General features: G+C 34.2%; 1 protein-coding gene across 2 annotated transcripts in view; it reads right to left on the bottom strand.

The window, feature by feature from the left end:
• LOC125072836 (putative ferric-chelate reductase 1 homolog) overlaps positions 1-19786 on the bottom strand; it is a 40888-nt gene that overhangs the window by 1678 nt on the left and 19424 nt on the right. Inside the window, exons 2-12 of one of the 2 annotated variants that reach the window (XM_047683553.1) lie at positions 13019-13126; positions 11054-11236; positions 10365-10537; positions 7845-7998; positions 7004-7478; positions 6718-6889; positions 5938-5995; positions 5569-5722; positions 4901-4993; positions 3286-3398; positions 303-422 (exon numbers count right to left, since the gene is read on the bottom strand). In XM_047683553.1, the coding sequence (XP_047539509.1) occupies positions 303-422; positions 3286-3398; positions 4901-4993; positions 5569-5722; positions 5938-5995; positions 6718-6889; positions 7004-7478; positions 7845-7998; positions 10365-10537; positions 11054-11236; positions 13019-13114 (1791 nt within the window). In that variant the 5' untranslated portion in view covers positions 13115-13126. The remainder of the gene's footprint in view (positions 1-302; positions 423-3285; positions 3399-4900; positions 4994-5568; positions 5723-5937; positions 5996-6717; positions 6890-7003; positions 7479-7844; positions 7999-10364; positions 10538-11053; positions 11237-13018; positions 13127-19786) is intronic. The other variant, XM_047683554.1, reaches the window with a different exon arrangement.

The raw sequence follows: 19786 nt of genomic DNA, 5'->3' as shown, positions 1-19786 counted from the left end.
TAATTAACATAAGGATACTAGTAATATCATTTTTTTTATAGTCAGTGTTACCAACTGTCTTTCGTGATATTTTTTTTTACAATAAATAGACATTGCCGTCCGATTAAAAAATACATAAAAGTAAATGAAAGATGTCTCTGAAAATTATTTACGATTAATATTAAGAGATAGAAAATGAAGGAAGGTAAAAGTAGTTAACAGAAGTTGAAAAGAACGAAAGAAGTGCTTTTGTGATTTTCCAAGGCACCAAGGTTATTAAATAGTTGCATGTTAGAAAGAATATTCGAGAACTTCTTTCTCACCGGTGCATCGGAACTTCTGTCCACTGCTGTAACTTGCCGGGAATGGCCCAACATATCCTTCATAGGGAACGAATTCACTCGTCCGTTGCTTATCCGACCCTCTGAGACGCATACCGTCAGCTAGAATGATAATACAGTAATAAAGGCCAAACATCAACACATTCTCCCATTTAAATTTTGCCCAAAATGATTTAATAAGTAATTTTTTTAAAGCATATTAGCAATGCTCTAAATTAATTAAGGAATAACTAATATCCTATTTCCTCCCCCCCCATTTTAAGATTATCCCTTGTGTTAGGAGTGGGGACTACAAAGCGTCAAGATCCTGCGACTTTTTACATCGCTAGGCGGGCTGTAAACATTTTTTAACCCAAATTTTTATCGCGCGTATATGAAAAAGTAGTAAGATAAATAAGTTTGTGCGTGAAAGTACTGTGTAAGTTTGTGTACAATTGATATACATATACAGTGTTGCCATATACATACAAGTGTTCAACTAAATTTTCAAATTGGGTCATGAAATAATAATAATTTGAAATAAATCAATCATCCAAGTATATATATAAAATAGATGTCGTATTTTTTGTAAGTTGTAATCAATGGGCTTTGAGATAATAGTACAAGATTACACGAGTGTAACTCATACGATACAGCAGGATTAATCTTTAGACTTATCCCCGAGCTAAAAAGCGCAACCTAGCTCTGAGAAAACAAGGTGGTTGATCATATCTGTAGCGTTTTTTTTATTGATAATGCTCTATTGTCAATTTTGATAAAAGTTTAGCGTATGGTATGTTTTAAGTATTTGGTAAGACTCAACTCAGAACCATTGTATAATAAATACTTGGCATCATTTTTAAAGTGTTACATCTATGATTACGTCAATGTGGGTCTGGTCCAATGTCCAGGGCATGTCCATACCCAGTACTGGATTTAGGGGATGGCAACTGGAGCGGCTGCCCTGGGGACCAGAGAGGGACCCCCGAAATAGAGATTCCGACGAGTTAACAATTTCAATGTAATATAATATGTTAAGATATGGACAAATAATAATAATATTATTAAGTTGAAACAAATAATAATAATATTATTTTGGTCCTGACTGACATGAATGAAAATGTTTAAATAAATTTGTATAATAATAATTAGGGTCTCCACTTCTTCTTGTCCCCGGAGCCTCTAGACCCTTAAATTTAATTGTTAAAAGATGTGGCTCGGCCCTCACTTTACCGTTGGTTATGATATTTAATCGGTCTCTTGAAGAAGGTACCTTCCCCGATGAATGGAAAAAAGCGCGTATTGTACCGGTGTATAAAAAGGGTGATTTAACAAATATTAAAAATTATCGACCTATATCTATTCTGTCTTGTTTTTCTAAGCTCTTTGAAAGTCTTCTTTACCCCATAATCTATAATCATCTAAATAACTTTATATCAAATGACCAACATGGGTTCAGAAACGGTTTTTCGGTTCAAACCAATCTTGTAAACTTTGTCTCAGACCTGGCACAAGATATTGACAGTGGGTATGAAGTAGATGCTATCTATACCGATTTCAGCAACGCCTTTGACAAGGTTAGTCATCCGTTACTTCTTGAAAAACTAAGTCGATGTGGTGTTTCGGGCTCTCTTCTAAAATGGTTCATGTCGTATCTGTCTTATAGATCACAGGTGGTAGCGGTCAATGGTTTTCAATCTGATGCTTATTTTACCACATCGGGTGTACCACAAGGTTCTCACTTGGGTCCTGTTTTGTTTTTATTATTTATTAATGATATCACAAACCACGTAAAATCATGTAAAGTCTCTTTATTTGCTGATGATTTAAAGATATATAGAAGGGTTGGAAGTCAGTCAGATGTTAAGATAATTCAGGACGATGTAGATAGAATTTATAAATGGTGCAAAACAAATTTTATGACTCTCAACATCAATAAATGTTTTCATGTCAGATTTTCTCGAAAAAAAAAACCACTTGTGTCAGGCTATTGGCGGCGCACAATTGCAAAAAATAACTGAGATTATGGATCTTGGTGTCATGGTGGATAGCCAATTAAAGTTTGTTTCTAATATTACCAGTATTATTGGTAAAGCATCTAAAACATTAGGTTTTATCAAACGTAACACAAAAGGATTTTCCGTGACTACCAAGATCTTGCTGTACAATGCTTTTGTGCGTAGTCAATTGGAATATGCTTGTATTGTGTGGAATCCCATTTATACTATTCATTCTCAACGTGTTGAGAGTATTCAGCGTAACTTCACTAGGCATCTTGCCTTCCATTCAAATGAGTTCTCGCATAGACAACCATATGTTCAAAGGCTTCTGCATTTCAAAATGCTGTCTCTTCGTGACAGACGATGCGTGCAGAGTCTTTGCTTCTTACATAAAATACTTAATGGTGATATTCAGTACAGTGGCCTAGTCGAACGCTTCCTTCTAAATGTTCCTTATAAATGCCCAAGGAATTCTATTCCGAACACATTTCACATCCCGCGCGTTAAAACTAATCTTGGATCCCAGTCTCCCGTGGTGCAATTGGCAAGATTTTGTAATGAAATTTCCAAAAAGTTGCCAGGTCTGGACCCATTTTGTGATTCGTTTCATGTATTCAAACGAAAAGTTGTCGACTATTTGTTTTTTTCTTCTCTAAGTTAATTAGTTTTCCTAAGTTTATGTAGTGATGTTTTTTGTTTTTATTTTGTGATTTTTGCGTAATGTTTTTGTTTTATTTTTGAATTAATGTGTGGACATTTTAATTGTACACTGTTTGTAATTTGTATATGTTATGTGCACTTGTCATTGACGTACATATCTGATATTTTAATATAGTCGCTTTTGCTGTAAATGTTTAATATGTATGTTGTAAGTGTGCTTGTTTAAATAAAAATAAAAATAAAATAAAATAAAATCCGGCTCTGGCCATGTCATAATCGACCAAGGGGCTGTTTGCGCCGGACTCTGCAATGGCAGTAAGCCTCACCGAGAGCACGATGTGCGCGAGCACGTGGAACACGACGTAGGCGGCGAGGATGAACACGCTCCACGGCGGCAGCTGCGCCTTCTGCAGGTACACCGCCAGGAAGATCGTCGCGACTGCGGGCGCCATATTCATGTTAATAGGGCTTTTTGAAAAGACGCGACAATTATAACTCATTTGAGATATCCCTCTGGATATAACGCATGGATCTTAACAGCCGTTGTCAAATTATTCCCACAAAACTTTTTAACGTTCTCGAGTGCTTATATGTCATCTGTTGCCAAAAAGAAAAACATCGCCTGAAAATATTCATTTTTCGGATGAAGTTTTGATGGGTTTATTCATTTATAATTACTTGGATGGAAATTGGATGTGAATAGGCTTGTTTCCACTAATAATAAATCGGATGGCTTTGAGTTTCTAATGATTAACCATGATAATTAGTAAATAAAAAATCAACTTTTCTACAAAAATAATAAAAGATTAATTATATTTTTGGAAAATAAAATCGACAAAATGAGGCATTTAATCACGTGACATTAAACACCAATCAGAGTTGCGTGACGTCACACCTCGCGAAACAAGCGCGGAACGCTACGTTGTTGCTATCAATTATCATTATGGCAGATAAACTGGGGGTACTACTTGGTTCTGGATCTTTCAAACACTCTGCGATTATTGACAAACTTTGTTTTTTCAACATATATCTTCTTGGCATTCGAACTTCGTTGGTATACAACCTGGTTTCATGCGCACTTGTGTCTTTACCCATAATATGATACTCTGTATAATTAGTCATATCATTTGGCAACTAAAAACATAAGAAGAGTTTGAATTATTACATTTTATAAAACGAAAATAATATTTTAACTCAAACAAATCATAAAGTCCTATTCTAGTCCTAACATTTTATAGGTTATGTGTAATATATTATATTTGCTAAATTCATTTCTTTTACGATACATTTATAACTAGATATATAAAGTTGTATTTAATACTTACATCGAAATGATCTTCACAGAAATAAATTGTGGAATTAGTTGACAAAATAAGAGCATCTTGCCTCCATGCCATTTTTAAGCACTATATTCGTATTTATTTATTGTTTGGTACGTATATGAATAATTTGTCTGGCGTTTTTATCATTGTACTTTCACATTGGGGCACCATACAGTATTTATAATACGAGGAATTCATTATTTATTAAAAAACACAATTGACTGTCATACACAAACACGGCTGTTTCGCGAGGTGTGACGTCATTCAAGACGCCATGACAGTCTTGGCCTTTTTCGCGGTCAATTTCAAGTTCATTTCTAAAAACTCAAAATACTAACATAAAAAACCTATTTTTCTTAAAATAGTATATTTTTGGGGTGAAATAGATGCTAAGCTATAGTTTTAAACTAATTTCCAAATTTTGTCAACTAGCCTATTGTTTGAAAATGTTTCATTAGAAACAGTTTCAAACCATTAATTTACGGCTCCGCAGGTCAATAGCGACATAAAAATACTGATTGTAATAGCCTATAAATAAGTCAATGTAGAATAATTAGGCCGGGATAAGGCTCCCATTTTCGAGAAAAGGTTACTCAATAGAAAATTAGAAAATACTTACTTCCTAAAATGTGTGCGGAGTTTCCAACAAGCCAATGTAACCAGTTAAATAACGGCCGGTGCTTAGTGCCAGGGTGAGGTCTGAAGAATGCTCCTGAAAATAAATAAATAACAATTATTATATAAACTCGTCCAAGATAAGTATTGTTACATATATATTTATGGGCTTTTATCAAATTCTAAAGGCTATTATTGTGTAAGGGTATTTTGGAAAAGAAATGTTGCGTTCAAGCTGTCATTTCATAAACAAAATGAATATTATAACTAAGATTGGTTATTTGCCAAAAAGACGCTGAGTTTCTTTCGCCAAATCTTAAGGCGTTATCTTTTCCGAGCTATTGATAATAGCTATTTATTATGATAGGATGGAATTTACTCTTTTGGAATCATCTCCAAAATGGTGTCTAGGTTTAAGATTAGAATTCTGGTACTACACGGAGCGAGTATCTCATTCAATCGATATAAAATTATTTAGAAACCTTATGATTCACATTTTGTTAATAATTTAATATCATGTAATGAATCAAAATGAAACCCAAATATAAAACGTTGCATTGAAAACTTTGATATAATTCATCGGATTAACCGGCTATCGGATGATTAGCTCTGGAATTCAATATTATCCTGTACTTAAACATATAGAATGAAATGTCAATTAAAGAATCTTACCAATAGGCTGTATGAAGCAAAGCACAACAGTGACAATACCGGTGATGGCGTGAGGGTTGTCTCCAGTGGTTTGCCAGCCACCAACATCGATCAGGATTAAAATGAAACCGGCCATCGTCAGCACCCACGTGAGCACCATCAGTATTCTGTGATACTGGATGAAAAATATATACAGATTGTAAATATAAGACATGGGCTATTAACGAATGTTACGTATTAAAATCTAGGCAAGCATCACCTTATTTTTACTATAAGATCTGAACAACGTACTCCTCTAAACGTTTGGTGGTGGAAGAAATTGGAAACCCTACTGTGGTGGGGTTTTTTTTTAGTTTTTTTTATTGGAAATTATAATAATAAAATACTCACGGCGAACCAAATATCCTTTCCTCCGAGTGTTTTTCCCACCCAGGTCTTCTTGAAATATCTGGAAAATAAAGAACGACGTTACATAATATGACATTTATAAGAAGTTTTATAAAGTAACAAATATGGTATTAGTAATTTTTATTTATATTAAGGTATCTTGTATTAAGGCAGGAAATGTACCGTTAAGAACCTAAATTCAACTAAAGTCGAGGGCAAAACTGTAAGAAATATTATCTATTCTGCAATCACTACTGACATTGTCAAGTGTGTTCCTCCCGTTTGTCTTTTTTAGTAGCCATGGGATCTTTGTGCTTTTTACGTAGAGATAGTTTATGGGTCGAGGGTGGCATAGACTATTTACAGTCTACTACATATTATAGCAACCATACGCTATGGCGCTTTAAGAAATATTAATCATTCCTAACAAACAACACTTGGGAACTTGTGCCTGTAGTCATGGCTGGCTCACTCATCACTAATATTGCACTAAGTACTGTTGTGCGGCGGTAGACTATGTGACGCATCTCATCACTGGTACCTACCCAGACGGGCTTAAACAAAGCCTTAGCATCAAGTCAAACAGCTTCATAATTTATTTTCATGGATATATGAAAGTGATCACTGTAGAAAAAAAGGAAGGTCCCGCTGATTTTTTTCGACAGGACCTCTACGGTCCGAGGTGCTTCTTTCCGGACCGGTGGAAGATTTATTTCTTGACAATCTAGAAGTAAGGGTGATGCTCCCGCACTGTAAAGAGATATCTAGAGTCAGCGGGCGCACCTGGCGAGCACGATGCCCAGCGAGGCGGCGCCCAGCCACGCGGCCAGCATGCAGCAGCCGTGCAGGCGCAGCAGCACGCGGGACGCGCCCGCCGCCGCGCCCGGCGCCGACAGCCGCAGCGCCGCGCCCGTCGACTCGTAGCCCACGTTGTGGAAGCCCACGCGGTCCGCGTCTGCGCGCCGACCATTCAACACTTTTCTCATTAACTGTACCTCGGGGCATTCGTTTGGCAGTATTTAAAACGAAACGACTTAAACCGACTAAAATCCGCGAGTGCGAGACTCACCCTTCATCGAATCCCCGGCCAGCACCATCAGATTGTACATGTTATTGGCTAAGTCGAATGTTTGGCCCTTGACGGTGGAGACGGTATCCCTCTTGAACTTGCAGTACAATTTCCCATCGATCATCGAAGATTCTAGAAGCTGCACGATGTCCTGCGGCGAATCTGACCTCCTGACGTACGGTTCGACTTTTGGGTAGGTCCAGGAAGTGAACAAGTTGATCCTTCCGTTGTCGTTCCTGACGCATTCCATGGCACTGTCGTCTCCCATTTTGTTGTCTAAACTCAACCCTGTCGCTACGTACTTAGGGTTGTTGATCCCTTGGATCTCGAACGTGTAAGTGTCACCGGCAACGAAGATAGCAACGATGACTTTGCAGTTTCCGTTTGGTATGCAATTTTGTGGAATTCCAAAACATAGTTTTGTGTCCTCGCATCCTTGATAAATAACATCGAGTGATGTTGGCGTTGCTTTTGGCTGAAATTAATAATGTCGAATGCTCATTATTTGTGAAGTCAAAATACTTACTATGACCAAGTACGTAAGATCACATTTTGAAATTTGTGATCAATTTTCTCATTATATTGTAAATAAACTTTTTCTCAGAGAAAATTAAGCCCCAATTAGGTTATTTTAAGTATGCCCTAAAACGATCGATAGCTCCATCTGGATCTGGCGTTAATGCACGTAGTGGAATGGAAAAAAGGAGTTTCTATTTAAATTAAGTAGAGATGAGATATAGGAATACCAATATTTACTGACCGCTTTCTCTCTCCTCATATCTTCCTTAGGTTGATATTGAGACTAATGTTTTTAAATAATGATGTATTGTATGATGTGTACCTTAGATTCCATAATTACTGGTGGTCCTTGTGTCGTTCGCTGTGTTGAGACGCTAGGAGAAGAAGTAGTGATCACCGTGTCCGGGGTGACCACTTCGACTAGTGGGGATTCTACATTCTTCCAGAAGGTAGCGTAACCTTGTGCAACAGTCGCTCTGAAACAATAAAACATTTATAGGTGTAAAATTATCTATAACTCTAAGGATGTATGTGTTGATTTATATTTATTTTCCTGTGCTATCATAGGGCGGTCAAATTGGCCACCTGGTGGTAAGTGGTCACTACTACCCATAGACTTTGGCTTCTATGTGGTTCATTCAAATCTATTTAATAGTTTTTGCGTGAAAGAGAAACAAGATGTGTAATTATGCTCACAAACTTTCGCGTTTATATTATAAACTATAAAGATCAATAATTTATTCATGAAATCCCGTACAATAGGTATAATTAAGTTCTTGTGATTTCACTGATCGTAAGTCGCCATATGCAGTCACCTTTAATAATAGTAATCAACACAGACCAAAAAATATCGCAAAAATGGTATTAGGGCCATGAAAATATAATTAATAGGTTTTATTTATGGCATTGGTTTGCGGACGAGCATATGGGGCACCTGATGGTAAGTGGTCACCACCGCCCATTGACAAAGGCGCTGTAAGAAATATTAACCATTCCTTACATCACCTATGCGCTACCTACCTTGGGAACTAAGATATTATGTCTCTTGTGCCTTGTGATTACACTGGATCGCTCATCCTTCTAACCGGAAGACAAAAGTACTCTGTGTACTGTTATTTGGCGGTAGAATATCTGATGGGTGGGTGGTACCTACCCAAGCAGGCTTGCACAAAGCCCTACCACCAAGTAAAATTATATTTAGTATATTCAGTATATTTTGACATCTCACAGATCTTTACGTAATATTGGTAAAGTAAATCGAAAATTGATATTTGATATATATTATGACATTTCTTTGTGTATAACAATTAAAAAGAAATTGTACCATTTAAAATATATCATCTGAAGCTTCTAAGAGACCACCTGTTCTGAGGTAATCAACTTATTGTAGTAAACCGGTCTTCTAGGTCATAACAAAACACAGTCATTAAAACATTGCGAGCAGTCAAAGCTAAATTACCATAGATTAATGAGTTATATGTATTGTCCAGAATCTAGAGATGATGATATAATTTAATTGATGAATGAAAATGACCTTTACCGAGTGTTTAGGACGAATGACTTAATATCAATACTACTAAATAGATCTCGTAAATTAAAGTAAAGGTTTATACATTTTTTCTTATAATAAATTTATTAAATATATACAAATGGTCGTATAACGTTTTTTAACATATCTAATTTTTTTTAAACAATATTTTTGGAAATACTTTTTCCAAAAATATTCTCGATCCAAACATTAAACTAACTGCTAAACTTTAATTATATTTTTTTGTTGTATCAATACAGGTATAGAGCTCAAATCAATCATATAATTAAACGCACAATAAGGAACAAAAAGCAAATATTGTTTTTTAAAGTAATTAATTGCTTCATTATTTAAATGACTTAGCGAGACGTCGCTTCACCTCGCTTCTTGAACAATCCTTGTTCTTATGCAGATTTCCGTCTGACTGAGTCAGACTGCTGGTGGAGACAATAATAATCGCAGAAAAGCGCTGCTAGGTGGACGTATGTATGTAGCTTCGCCCCGTAAAGTTAAAAAGGTATAGTTTTTAATAAATTGTTGGGCACGCCTAAAATATAGGCACCTATGTCATTCATTCTGAAGGTCATTGGGTACTGTCGGTACTTAATGTTGATTAGTCAACTACAAATTACTACAGCATGAAAAATAATAATACAGGTGTGCTCTCAAACAAATATTGACTAATATAACCACTATCCGTTGCTTCATTCTCTTAAGGCGATAAAATTGCGACGGAAATCCGAACCGACTGTAGATATTAGGCTAACTTCGCTTACTTCGTAAATCGAAGCAGACAAACTAAAGCATACAGTTGAGTAAACACTGGATAAGAACAATATAAAGAAGTTTTCAACCAGTGATGGGACTTATTGCCGGCTTTTTGGGTTCCACCAGCTCACAATTTGCACTTCTTCTAAATAGCAATAGTTTGTTTTTCTGTGTTCCGGTCGAAGGGTTAGTGAGAGCCAGGGTTATGACAGACATATATAGACATATGAAACATCTCAGCTACCATAGTTGGTAATGCATTAACTGTAAATATGCGAGAAAATGATTCAGTCCCTATTCATATTTCCTGCAGGGTCGAAGTAAAAACTTACCATATTTACCCATCCACTCGCCTGCGTTACAGTTTACCTTTGATTACATAAACAACAGAGTAACTAATGAGTTTCATGCCGGTTCTTCTCGGTAGAATCTGCATTCTAAACCGGTGGCAGCTTCATTTAATATAATTTGTTAAATGACGATTCAAAATAGCTTGTAAAAGTCTATTTGAATAAAGTATATTTTGATTTTGATTTTGAATCTCACCTAAATTCAATTCCTCCCAAAAAGTCATCAGGCGCTTGCCACGTGAAGGTGAGAGGAGCTTTCTCCTCTGGATTGGTGTGCGTGACAGTATCGTTGTTACCACGACAGTTAGTGATTTGGGCGAGGTTAGGGTCTGGAACTTTTGTGAATTTTCCTACAATCTTCTCGGTATCCTGGAAATTTAAAATAGCTATTATGTGATATTTTCTAGTCGATTGAAAGATATAATGTTTGTTAAAAAACCTAATAATTTCATAGGACGCATACAAAATTAGGAACTCGTAATCTGTAGCCTTATTTCTGTAGCATTTTTCTCATATTTACAATCGTAAAGCGCGTCAATATTATTAGTCACCTTTTGGTCGAAATTACCTTAATAATTATTGAAAATTCGAGGAAAAATATATGAGTTTGCATGTTTCTTTGGTCTAATCTTATTTTCAAAATGTTTTTATCGATAATACCAAAGCTCACAAATAGCTGTAGCCAATGACCAAACCGAAAAAATGAAAAACAGGAGAAAAAGTCTTGTCTTGTCTTTGCTTATAATTATTAAAACTAAGATCAAATAATATAACAGGTACCGGTAATGTCGTTTTCAAATAAATTTGCATTAATTAGGTCGACATTATTTATGTTAATTAAGTGCTATTTTCCACAATTTTCCTTGAATGATAAGTAAGACTTACTTGTATTCCTCGCGCTTGCAAGATAAATCCACCAATCGGTGCGGGTGCACCAAATGGACTACCAATGGTGACGTTCAGCACATCTCCTTGTCTTACTTGTGACGCTGACGTAAATATGGCGTATGGGGGTACCGATGTCTGTGCTTGGATGTCGCTGTGTCGTGGCATTTGGTCTACGCAGGCCTTTAAAAAAATAACGGTATATTTGTAGGTTTCATTATAGAGCAAAGTTTTTCTTAGAATAAGTTACTCATTAATATTAAATAGCGAATTGAAAAAAATGGATTTGTGTTGCAGATAGATCGAACGCTAAGCACTCTGTTTTTCACCTCTCGTGAAAAAACCTTACGATCCATCAACCAATTAATTAATTAATCAATTAATTTCCATCAACTTGACTTCTTATTAAAAAAAAACTTCAAAGCACTTCATATTAAAATACTACAGTAATGGCATTCCAAAGAACAATTCCGATATAGTTATTATTTTATTTCTTTTAATTCTTATTTCATTAATCGCGTTGTTTTTTTTTATTTGATTTATAAATCAGTTGAAGTGTGTCGATCAATCAATAAAATCTGTTTCATTGAAATAATTCGCGTTATTAAATAATTCTTTTAGTAACCTGCTATAGCAGGAGCGTTTTAGGAACATAAACCTGACTTTCTTCTAACATTTACATTGGCCACCTGTTGGTAAATAGTCACCACTCGTAAGAAATTTCAACCATTCTTTAGATTGTAAATGCGCCACCAACCTTGGAAACTAAGATATTATGTCCCTTGTGCCTGTAGTGACATTGGCTCATTCGTTCTTCAAAGCGGAACTACACAATACCAAGTATTGCTGCTTGGCGTTAGAATATATAATGAGTGATAAGATTATAGACAGGACTTGCACAAAGCCTGATCACCAGGCAAGTGTTTTATTTTATAAAACCAGTTAGAGAGTATGACAAGAAATTCTATTATAAGCGTTCCGGTGAAGGGCACGATTCATAGAACAGAAAGTAACATTAGCTTTAAATAGAATTCCATTGTAGTTTACGTTTCAAGTGCCGACTGATTGCCAATGTAAAGCCAAACGTGAGAGTTAAATTGTTTCGTTTGAAACGCCCTTCGCACCGGAATATATCAATAATAATCGCAATTGCTTCGCTACGATACATAATAAACTGTTTGTTCTTATTTAAAATCATGGAGCTAGGTGAAAAAATACATAAGAGAATGAATGTTTCGTCATAATGGTTTCATTTTAAGACGTCACATAGGAAACGTTGCATTGCAATCGTTCTAATTTAACTTTACTGATTTTTAAATATAATACTTTTAAACCAAAGTCATGCCATTTTACACCCAGTAGATCCGTTCTGTAAGAACAAACTCAAAACTATCAGCAGAACTCGATCATGAATGTCAGAAAGATAAATACGATGGTGACTAAGGTATAATAATTACAAAATTTAAAGGATACTTTCAAATTAGCGTATCATCTTTAGTTTCGAGACACGAAATGAGTCATATGGAATAGTACTATAAACTTTACTTAAACAATTAAACTTCAAGATCAGAAGTGTTTTGCTATCTTTGGAATGACTAGTGATTTATTTGTGTTAGGCACTTCATATTACAACTTAATGTAATTTTAATATTCACTCAGGAGAAGAGTTTCCTTGGTCGTTTTATTTTTTTATTATTTTTTTTGATTGCGTTTAAATGTAAATTTGTTAGTATTTTGAGGGCCAGTGTTGTGTTTCGACTCAGTTACTTATTAGCTGGCTCCTCTCGCCACACAGTATTATTCGTGAAATTTAAATTGTCATTTTTTGTTTATTACTTATAAACGACAGGCAAAAAAAAGTTTCGTTCTGATTTATACTATAAGTATTAATATATTGTTTCAAAAACAAAGAAAAGTTTTAATAGATTGTTTTCCCATACCGGTATAATAAATAAGGCATCTTACCAAAGGCGGAGCTCCGGAGCCATATTGATGGGAAACATTGACGAGTGATAATACCGTTATCAGTATTAATTTCACGTTTCTTTTCCTTCGAAGCATGTCTGTATGTAACTGTAATCAAAGAAAGACCTGTTTTAATAATTATTACAAGATATTTTATTGGTTGAACAAATGTATTGCAGTAACGTAATGTTTTATGTGTTGTATAGTTTGAGTATTTCGTAAGCATTACATCTATTATTATATAGTAAATAATTCGTCTTTATTCGTGTATCAGACAGAGTTCTTCTTTAATAAAAGACCTATTTATTGAAATTCTTGGTGTGCGTCTCATCCTTGGATGCTTTAGATTGCTGACGACGCGGTTCCAATTAATAAACAGGTTTTTTAACCGGGACTGGGTTCTAGTAATACACTATACTTAAAGTGTATAATGTTTTTTCCTTAAGTGCACATTGATTTCTTAAGTGTATATTGCTTTGACGAGTTTTAAATTGTTTTATGAATGTCATTTTCTAAATTTTTAATAGCTTCCTCATATGCAGGTAAACTAAGCATAAATGTGATAGTTGATTGTGTAATGTTTTATCACTAGTAGTCTTTAGCCTTGTCTTTTTAAAAATAGCCAGAGTCCCAGAAGAGACAAGCAGTGACCTCGGTAAATTATAAGAAATCACTAAAATATGTGGCGCAGAAGGCAATGGTAAACTCTGCCCCTTGTTGTCGGTTTTGTATTATGGAAAAGTTACAGAAAAAGATGGACTCGAAATACTGGAGACCCTTGGACCAGAATCCCCAGGCGGAAAATACCGATGGAGTCGACTAAAATGTCTCCGAGTTGTTTTGCATTGGAAAGAATAAAGACGATTATATGAAACTGACTACCAACCACTACAATTCGGAGAGGCACCCAAAGAAAAAGATCTTCTAATTCACTATGAACGTATAACCTACTATTAGCCAAAAATCCTAATCATACAAAGCCATCGGTTTACTGTCATATATTATAGACACTGTAACTAATTAATACATCAACATTTTTCCATAGACAATAACTACTTTTAACTCGTTAGACATATCGCTAACACTCATTTCAATTGAAACCAAGTCTAACTAGATTCATACCGACTATTCTCGGTAGAATCTACCTTCAATCTTTTCTTAAACTTAATATTTTTATGCTATATATAACACGCTTAAACATGTTAATATAAATGCTTCTCTCGTTGGTCTAATAACTTGTTTAGGCTGTAGATCTCACCTAATAAGGTTGTTGGGTTTTTCAAACAAGACATTATCTGTATCTGCTCAGTCGTTTAAAAGTTGGCATCTACAATGCCATATCTCGGAGCTTTTTATAATGAGCCTAAACAGTTTCCAGGAATCTGATATCAAAGGAATAGAACACTGGTGTTTGCGAAACACCAAATAAAACACTAACTAAATATTTCCTTCAGAGTCTCTCATGAAAAACGCTGCCATGGTCGAAATCATTATAAATGCACATTAGTGAGCACGTTGGAAATAAAATAATCTTTGTTGATTTTTTTTTTTATATTTGTTAAAGGTTATTTCTTATTAGGATAGAAATCCAAATAAATTAAATTACAAATTTTACTTACACTGTAGTGATCATACGGTAAAAGGAAGTCAGTAAAAGGCCACCAATGCAACAGTTCTGGATTCAAAGGCCAGTTTTCCTGTTAAGGAAAAGATTACGGAGCTTAATCGACCTACTCCACTGCGGATTGACGGATACACATTTCTTTGTGCATACATGATACAGATGAACTGTGGGTGTAAATTTTACATGGTAAAATTATCTCTTGTTTTATCTATTTATGTTAACGATCTTTAGGAATTCATGTTTTCTATCCAGTGAGCAATTTAGGCTACCCTAAACAAAAATTATTGTATTTTATTGACATACTCTGTAATTGGAATGTTTAAAAAGAGTACCTACTGAGTTGCTTCTCGGTACATCTCGGTAGAATCTACTTTTCGAAAGGGTGTAGCTTTACATTTAATTCAACATCGTAACATGACGGTATAAAAGTGCCTTAATGAGCCGACTTAAATAAAGAATATTCCGATTTTTAATTTATTATAAATGCGAAAGGAAGTGCGACTTAACTACTCAACCGATCGTCATGAAATTATGCAAACATGTTATCAGTAGTACCAAAAGGACATACATTATAGAACACCTGCCGTCCATTCACACGAGCGAAACCGCGGTTGAAAGTTTACATCTGAAAATGTCAATTAACTTTATTTACTTGTGCTTAATTGAATGTAACGTTAGATTTCATTAGATAAGTTATTTGCTGTGATTATTGGCTCTAAGGTTGTCACGCCACAGATCGAGAGTTCTTAATTTAAATAAATCTCTTTTTTATCATCTGGTTTTATTAAGTTAGTTGATGCATTTTTTGCGTCGTACTTTTAAGGTTGTTACGCAAGAGTGCAGTACGTTCTTATTTTAATTGAATCTTCGGTGTGAGAGGTGATAACATTGTGTTATTTATTTAGTTAATGTGATGGTTATATACATATATAGTAAGTTGCTTCATTAGTACTAATAGACTAGACTAGACTATACTAATATTATAAATGCGAAAGTAAGTCTGTCTCTCTATCTGTTTGTCTGTTGGTCTTTCACGACCAAAACATTGAATCGTATTTGATTATATTTGCTATGAAGCAAGCTTGTACTCCAAGGAAGGATATAGACTATTTATACCTACCATCTGACGACCAATTACTCAAACGCGAGCTAGCTATGCAGGCGACAACTACTTATAAAGTTATTATGACACAGAGTGATAACGTATGGTATGGCCGTTAATTTAATTGAGTAACGGAATCGCCGTGAATTACGTTTACGGAAGTGAGGTCATGGTAGAAGTGAAAGGGTGTGAACTAAATGTATGCTGACCTTGCAGGCATTAGTAAAGTTGCGAATATACGAAGGTTTGTTATGTATAATGATGGATTAATTTTTTATTTAACATATTTCATGCAATATATTTTAAACCAGTTTCATAATTTCGTTGTTCACTCGTGTTTTTACGATAATTAATGTTTTTAAGTACCTACGTTGTTTATGTAATATTTTTTAATTGGTGTAACCAATGATGCAACGTTTATTATACTTCATTCGATATAATTAGTATGTGATAGATTATTTTCAAATTGATTACGATTTTTTAAAACTCTTATTACATTACTGTTAAGGACAAATCTTAAATAATATTAAACTCTTGCAGTATAAGCTATCAAAGATATGATTATGCGGCTTTGTATGGAGTAGGTTGTGAAAACTTATCAATCAAGTTAGGATGAAACAAAATGACTCTCCAAAAAGTCTGATATATCTAATATATATATATATATGGTAAAAAGATTAATTTTGTTTTTTTTTTTTGTATGCATGGAGTAAGTTTTGGTACTTATGGTCCAATTCTAAAAATGTTTTCACTAATAGAAAGCTATATTATTCCTGAGGACGAGGCGGGTTGTTTAATATATTGGCTTGATTTTGGACATTTACTTGGTGACAGGGTTTTGTTCGTTGGGGTAAGTACCACCCAATTTCCGCATATTCTATCGCAATCCTTAGTTGTATTCTGGTTTGAAGGTTGAGTGAGCCGGTTTGGCGATGTAAAGAATTGCAAATGTTTCTTACCGCGCTAATGTTTATGTTCGGTGATGACCACTTCAGATGTATTTATATAAAAACGGGACTTATTATCTAAATCTATTACTAACATAAAGAAGACATACATAGTTTCTATAAACAATATACAATTATTTGTGTATTGTTAAACATGAACATGCACAATTGTATTTTATTTATTTACACTTCATGAGTAACAATTTTATAGATTTATACGGTGTGATAATTTTGAGTGACCGATCACGACACATTGATTACGGGAGCCGATATTAACGATAAAATTGACGTTATGACGTTATTAAGTTATGTGAGATGGTTGTTGGTCACCCGAATTGGGGGTTGTGAGTGATAATTGCGAAACGATTTCAAGAATAAATTTACCTTGTTTCTAGTTTTTATATAAATAATAAGTATCGTAACAGATTTGTATAATAGAAATCTTGCTAGAATGTACCTACAACTTTTTCCAGTGTTTCCAGTGCAACAATACGACACGCTTGATATAGTTTTACTACGATGTATATGACAAAAATAATCGTTGTAAGCGAGAATCAAATTTGCGGTAATCAACATCAGCGCAGATAACGCACTAGATGTCACATCCAACTAATCATATTACTCAATTTAGTTAATGTTACAATATACTATAGTTGAAGGTATGTTCAGCGCGTGTTTTCCTTTGCGTTGGGTGTTTATTTTATCTGTATTCGTATTCATGTTTAATGTGTTTTATCTCCAGTCAGCATCATAACCTAAATTAAAAAAAGAACGATGACATTCATATTTCTTTTTTCTTTTTTTATTGGACAACATCACATACATTAATGGAATGAAAGAAGGTCATAATGGAATGTAAGTTTGCATAGAGCGTCATAGAGTAAAAGCGACTTAATCATTGACCCGGAATTGTTGTATATTGTTTATTTAAATCAATGTCTTCTGCGATACAAGCTATTGATCCTATTATATATAAACTTTTTGTCATAGTTGTGATAACAAATAACGAAGGTGACACCAATTTCACACTTCGTAAGTGCCGAATACTAACAATGACTATTTATTTTAAATGTATTTATAATAAAAAATATTATCGTTACCTAATAAATCAAACAAGCATGAGATTGTAATCTATTAATTTTTTTTCTTAATTGTAATTATAAAGTATTTCTGACAGATTTCAATAACATCATTCTCATGGAACCACATCCAACTACTGTTAAGCTGGAATCGAGGACTTCGAAATATGTAGCCTTATGTGCTAGACCGTAGACTACTGAGACATAAGAGAAATAAAATCAACTTGTAAAAAGAGGTTTAAGTTTCATTTGAACGTAAATATATACTTCATTCCAACCATAACAGGAAAAAAGCGAAATAAACAACATTTGACAGCAAAATTGACGCGATATCATTGGTCGAGAGCTTGATTAATATATGGATTTGCGAAAAAAATACGTTTTGACAATGTTATTGAAACTTTGGAAGTGTAATAGTGTTGATTAAAAAAAAAAAAATAATCATGAGCTCTTAGTAGTGCACAATATAGCTGAGTTATTAGCAAATCGCATGAAATACGGGTATCTAAGGTTTGTTTATCTTTTTACACACTTCCATTGGAATAGGTATAAGGTGCGAATGGTGAGTTAGTATGGCCTGTTCCAATTATGGAGGAGCTAGATAGAGGAGAATTAAAATAACATCATTGGTTGATTAAATAATCTATCGTATTCATCGTCGATTCGTGAAAACTCTTGTGAATTTTGGAAGTACAATTACAGTTGATATACATAAGTGTTTAAGTGGACTTGTGTTGTAACATATATGTATGACTAATAACTATTTTAGTACATAAAAAAGCAAAATTGCTAGAACATTTTAATAATGATTATGTAATGTTTATCTCTCCTTCTAAAATTGGATTAATCTATTTAATGAGATTGACGTTAGGTCTTGGTTTTGCGACTTTAAAAGTTTCGAGAACCTTCTCATGGATTGCGAACATGCTCCAACTATAGCGAGGAATTCTTAAGTTTTTTATACTGTTATTGTATGAGTCATACTCGTCTGAATTTTTCAAAATACGTTCTTTATATCAATTATATATTAGTTAAGGAGTCTGACCATTTATACTATAGCATTTAATTATGTTAAAATTGATAATATATGTACAGTCTTGGTAAGAAAAGGTTCGTCACCTTAAGGTCTATTTTCGTGTGCTTAGTATGGGCGATAATCTGCTTTACCGATTGAGTATGACATATTGCGTCGCAATGTACACTATTTTAAACCTAGTTATCATACTGTGTTAGTTTAATTTTATGTGCAGTTTTCTATTTAATGCTTTAGTTTCAAAATGTACTAAGAGTTTACGACTTGATAAAGGAATGAATTTGAAAACTGACGAAGGTTTTCTTACTCTGACTGTACATATATAATATGTGTAATTAAAGAAATAAATATACAAAAAGATAAAGGAATTTGTTATATATAGATGTAGCAAATTTATTAAACATCAATAAATATCAGAATAGTTTAAAAATTCAATGTTATATTTTTAATATGTTGCCCCTAGGGAGCCACAGCATAGGAGGATTGGTGCACCGCAACGCCTTGTCCTATGATAGCTAGGCAACTGAAGGAGTAACTCTTTAACAACAGCATAGACTATTAATATTTTTAAATATATATTTTTTTAAATCTCATTAACGCCTCCTTAAATGTTTGGTCTGCCTACACTGCCTAATCTGGTCCCCTATATACAGGTATAATTACTCATTAATTAGTATTAAAACGTACAGTTTCGTTAAGTGTCCCCATTTTTATAACGACCATTATTGGTGAGGTCGACTTGATACTAACCTTGCGAGACAAGGTCTAGATAACGTTTAGTTTGTAAAATAAATGTAATCCTTGATAGATACAGTGTGCCTGTTACAATTTATATTGCATATCTCTTGCCAAATTAAATTGTTAGATAAAGATAAATAGATATATATCCTGATTGAATTGTCATTTCTATCTTTTAAGTCGTTCTTTAATTAATTAATTATGTCATTCGTAAAATCTTCGTCTAGTACTTTGTTATATGTGTT

Source organism: Vanessa atalanta, chromosome 22 (assembly GCF_905147765.1).
Source record: "Vanessa atalanta chromosome 22, ilVanAtal1.2, whole genome shotgun sequence".
Lineage (NCBI taxonomy): Eukaryota > Metazoa > Arthropoda > Insecta > Lepidoptera > Nymphalidae > Vanessa > Vanessa atalanta.
This window is presented reverse-complemented; position numbering and strand designations above follow the sequence as displayed.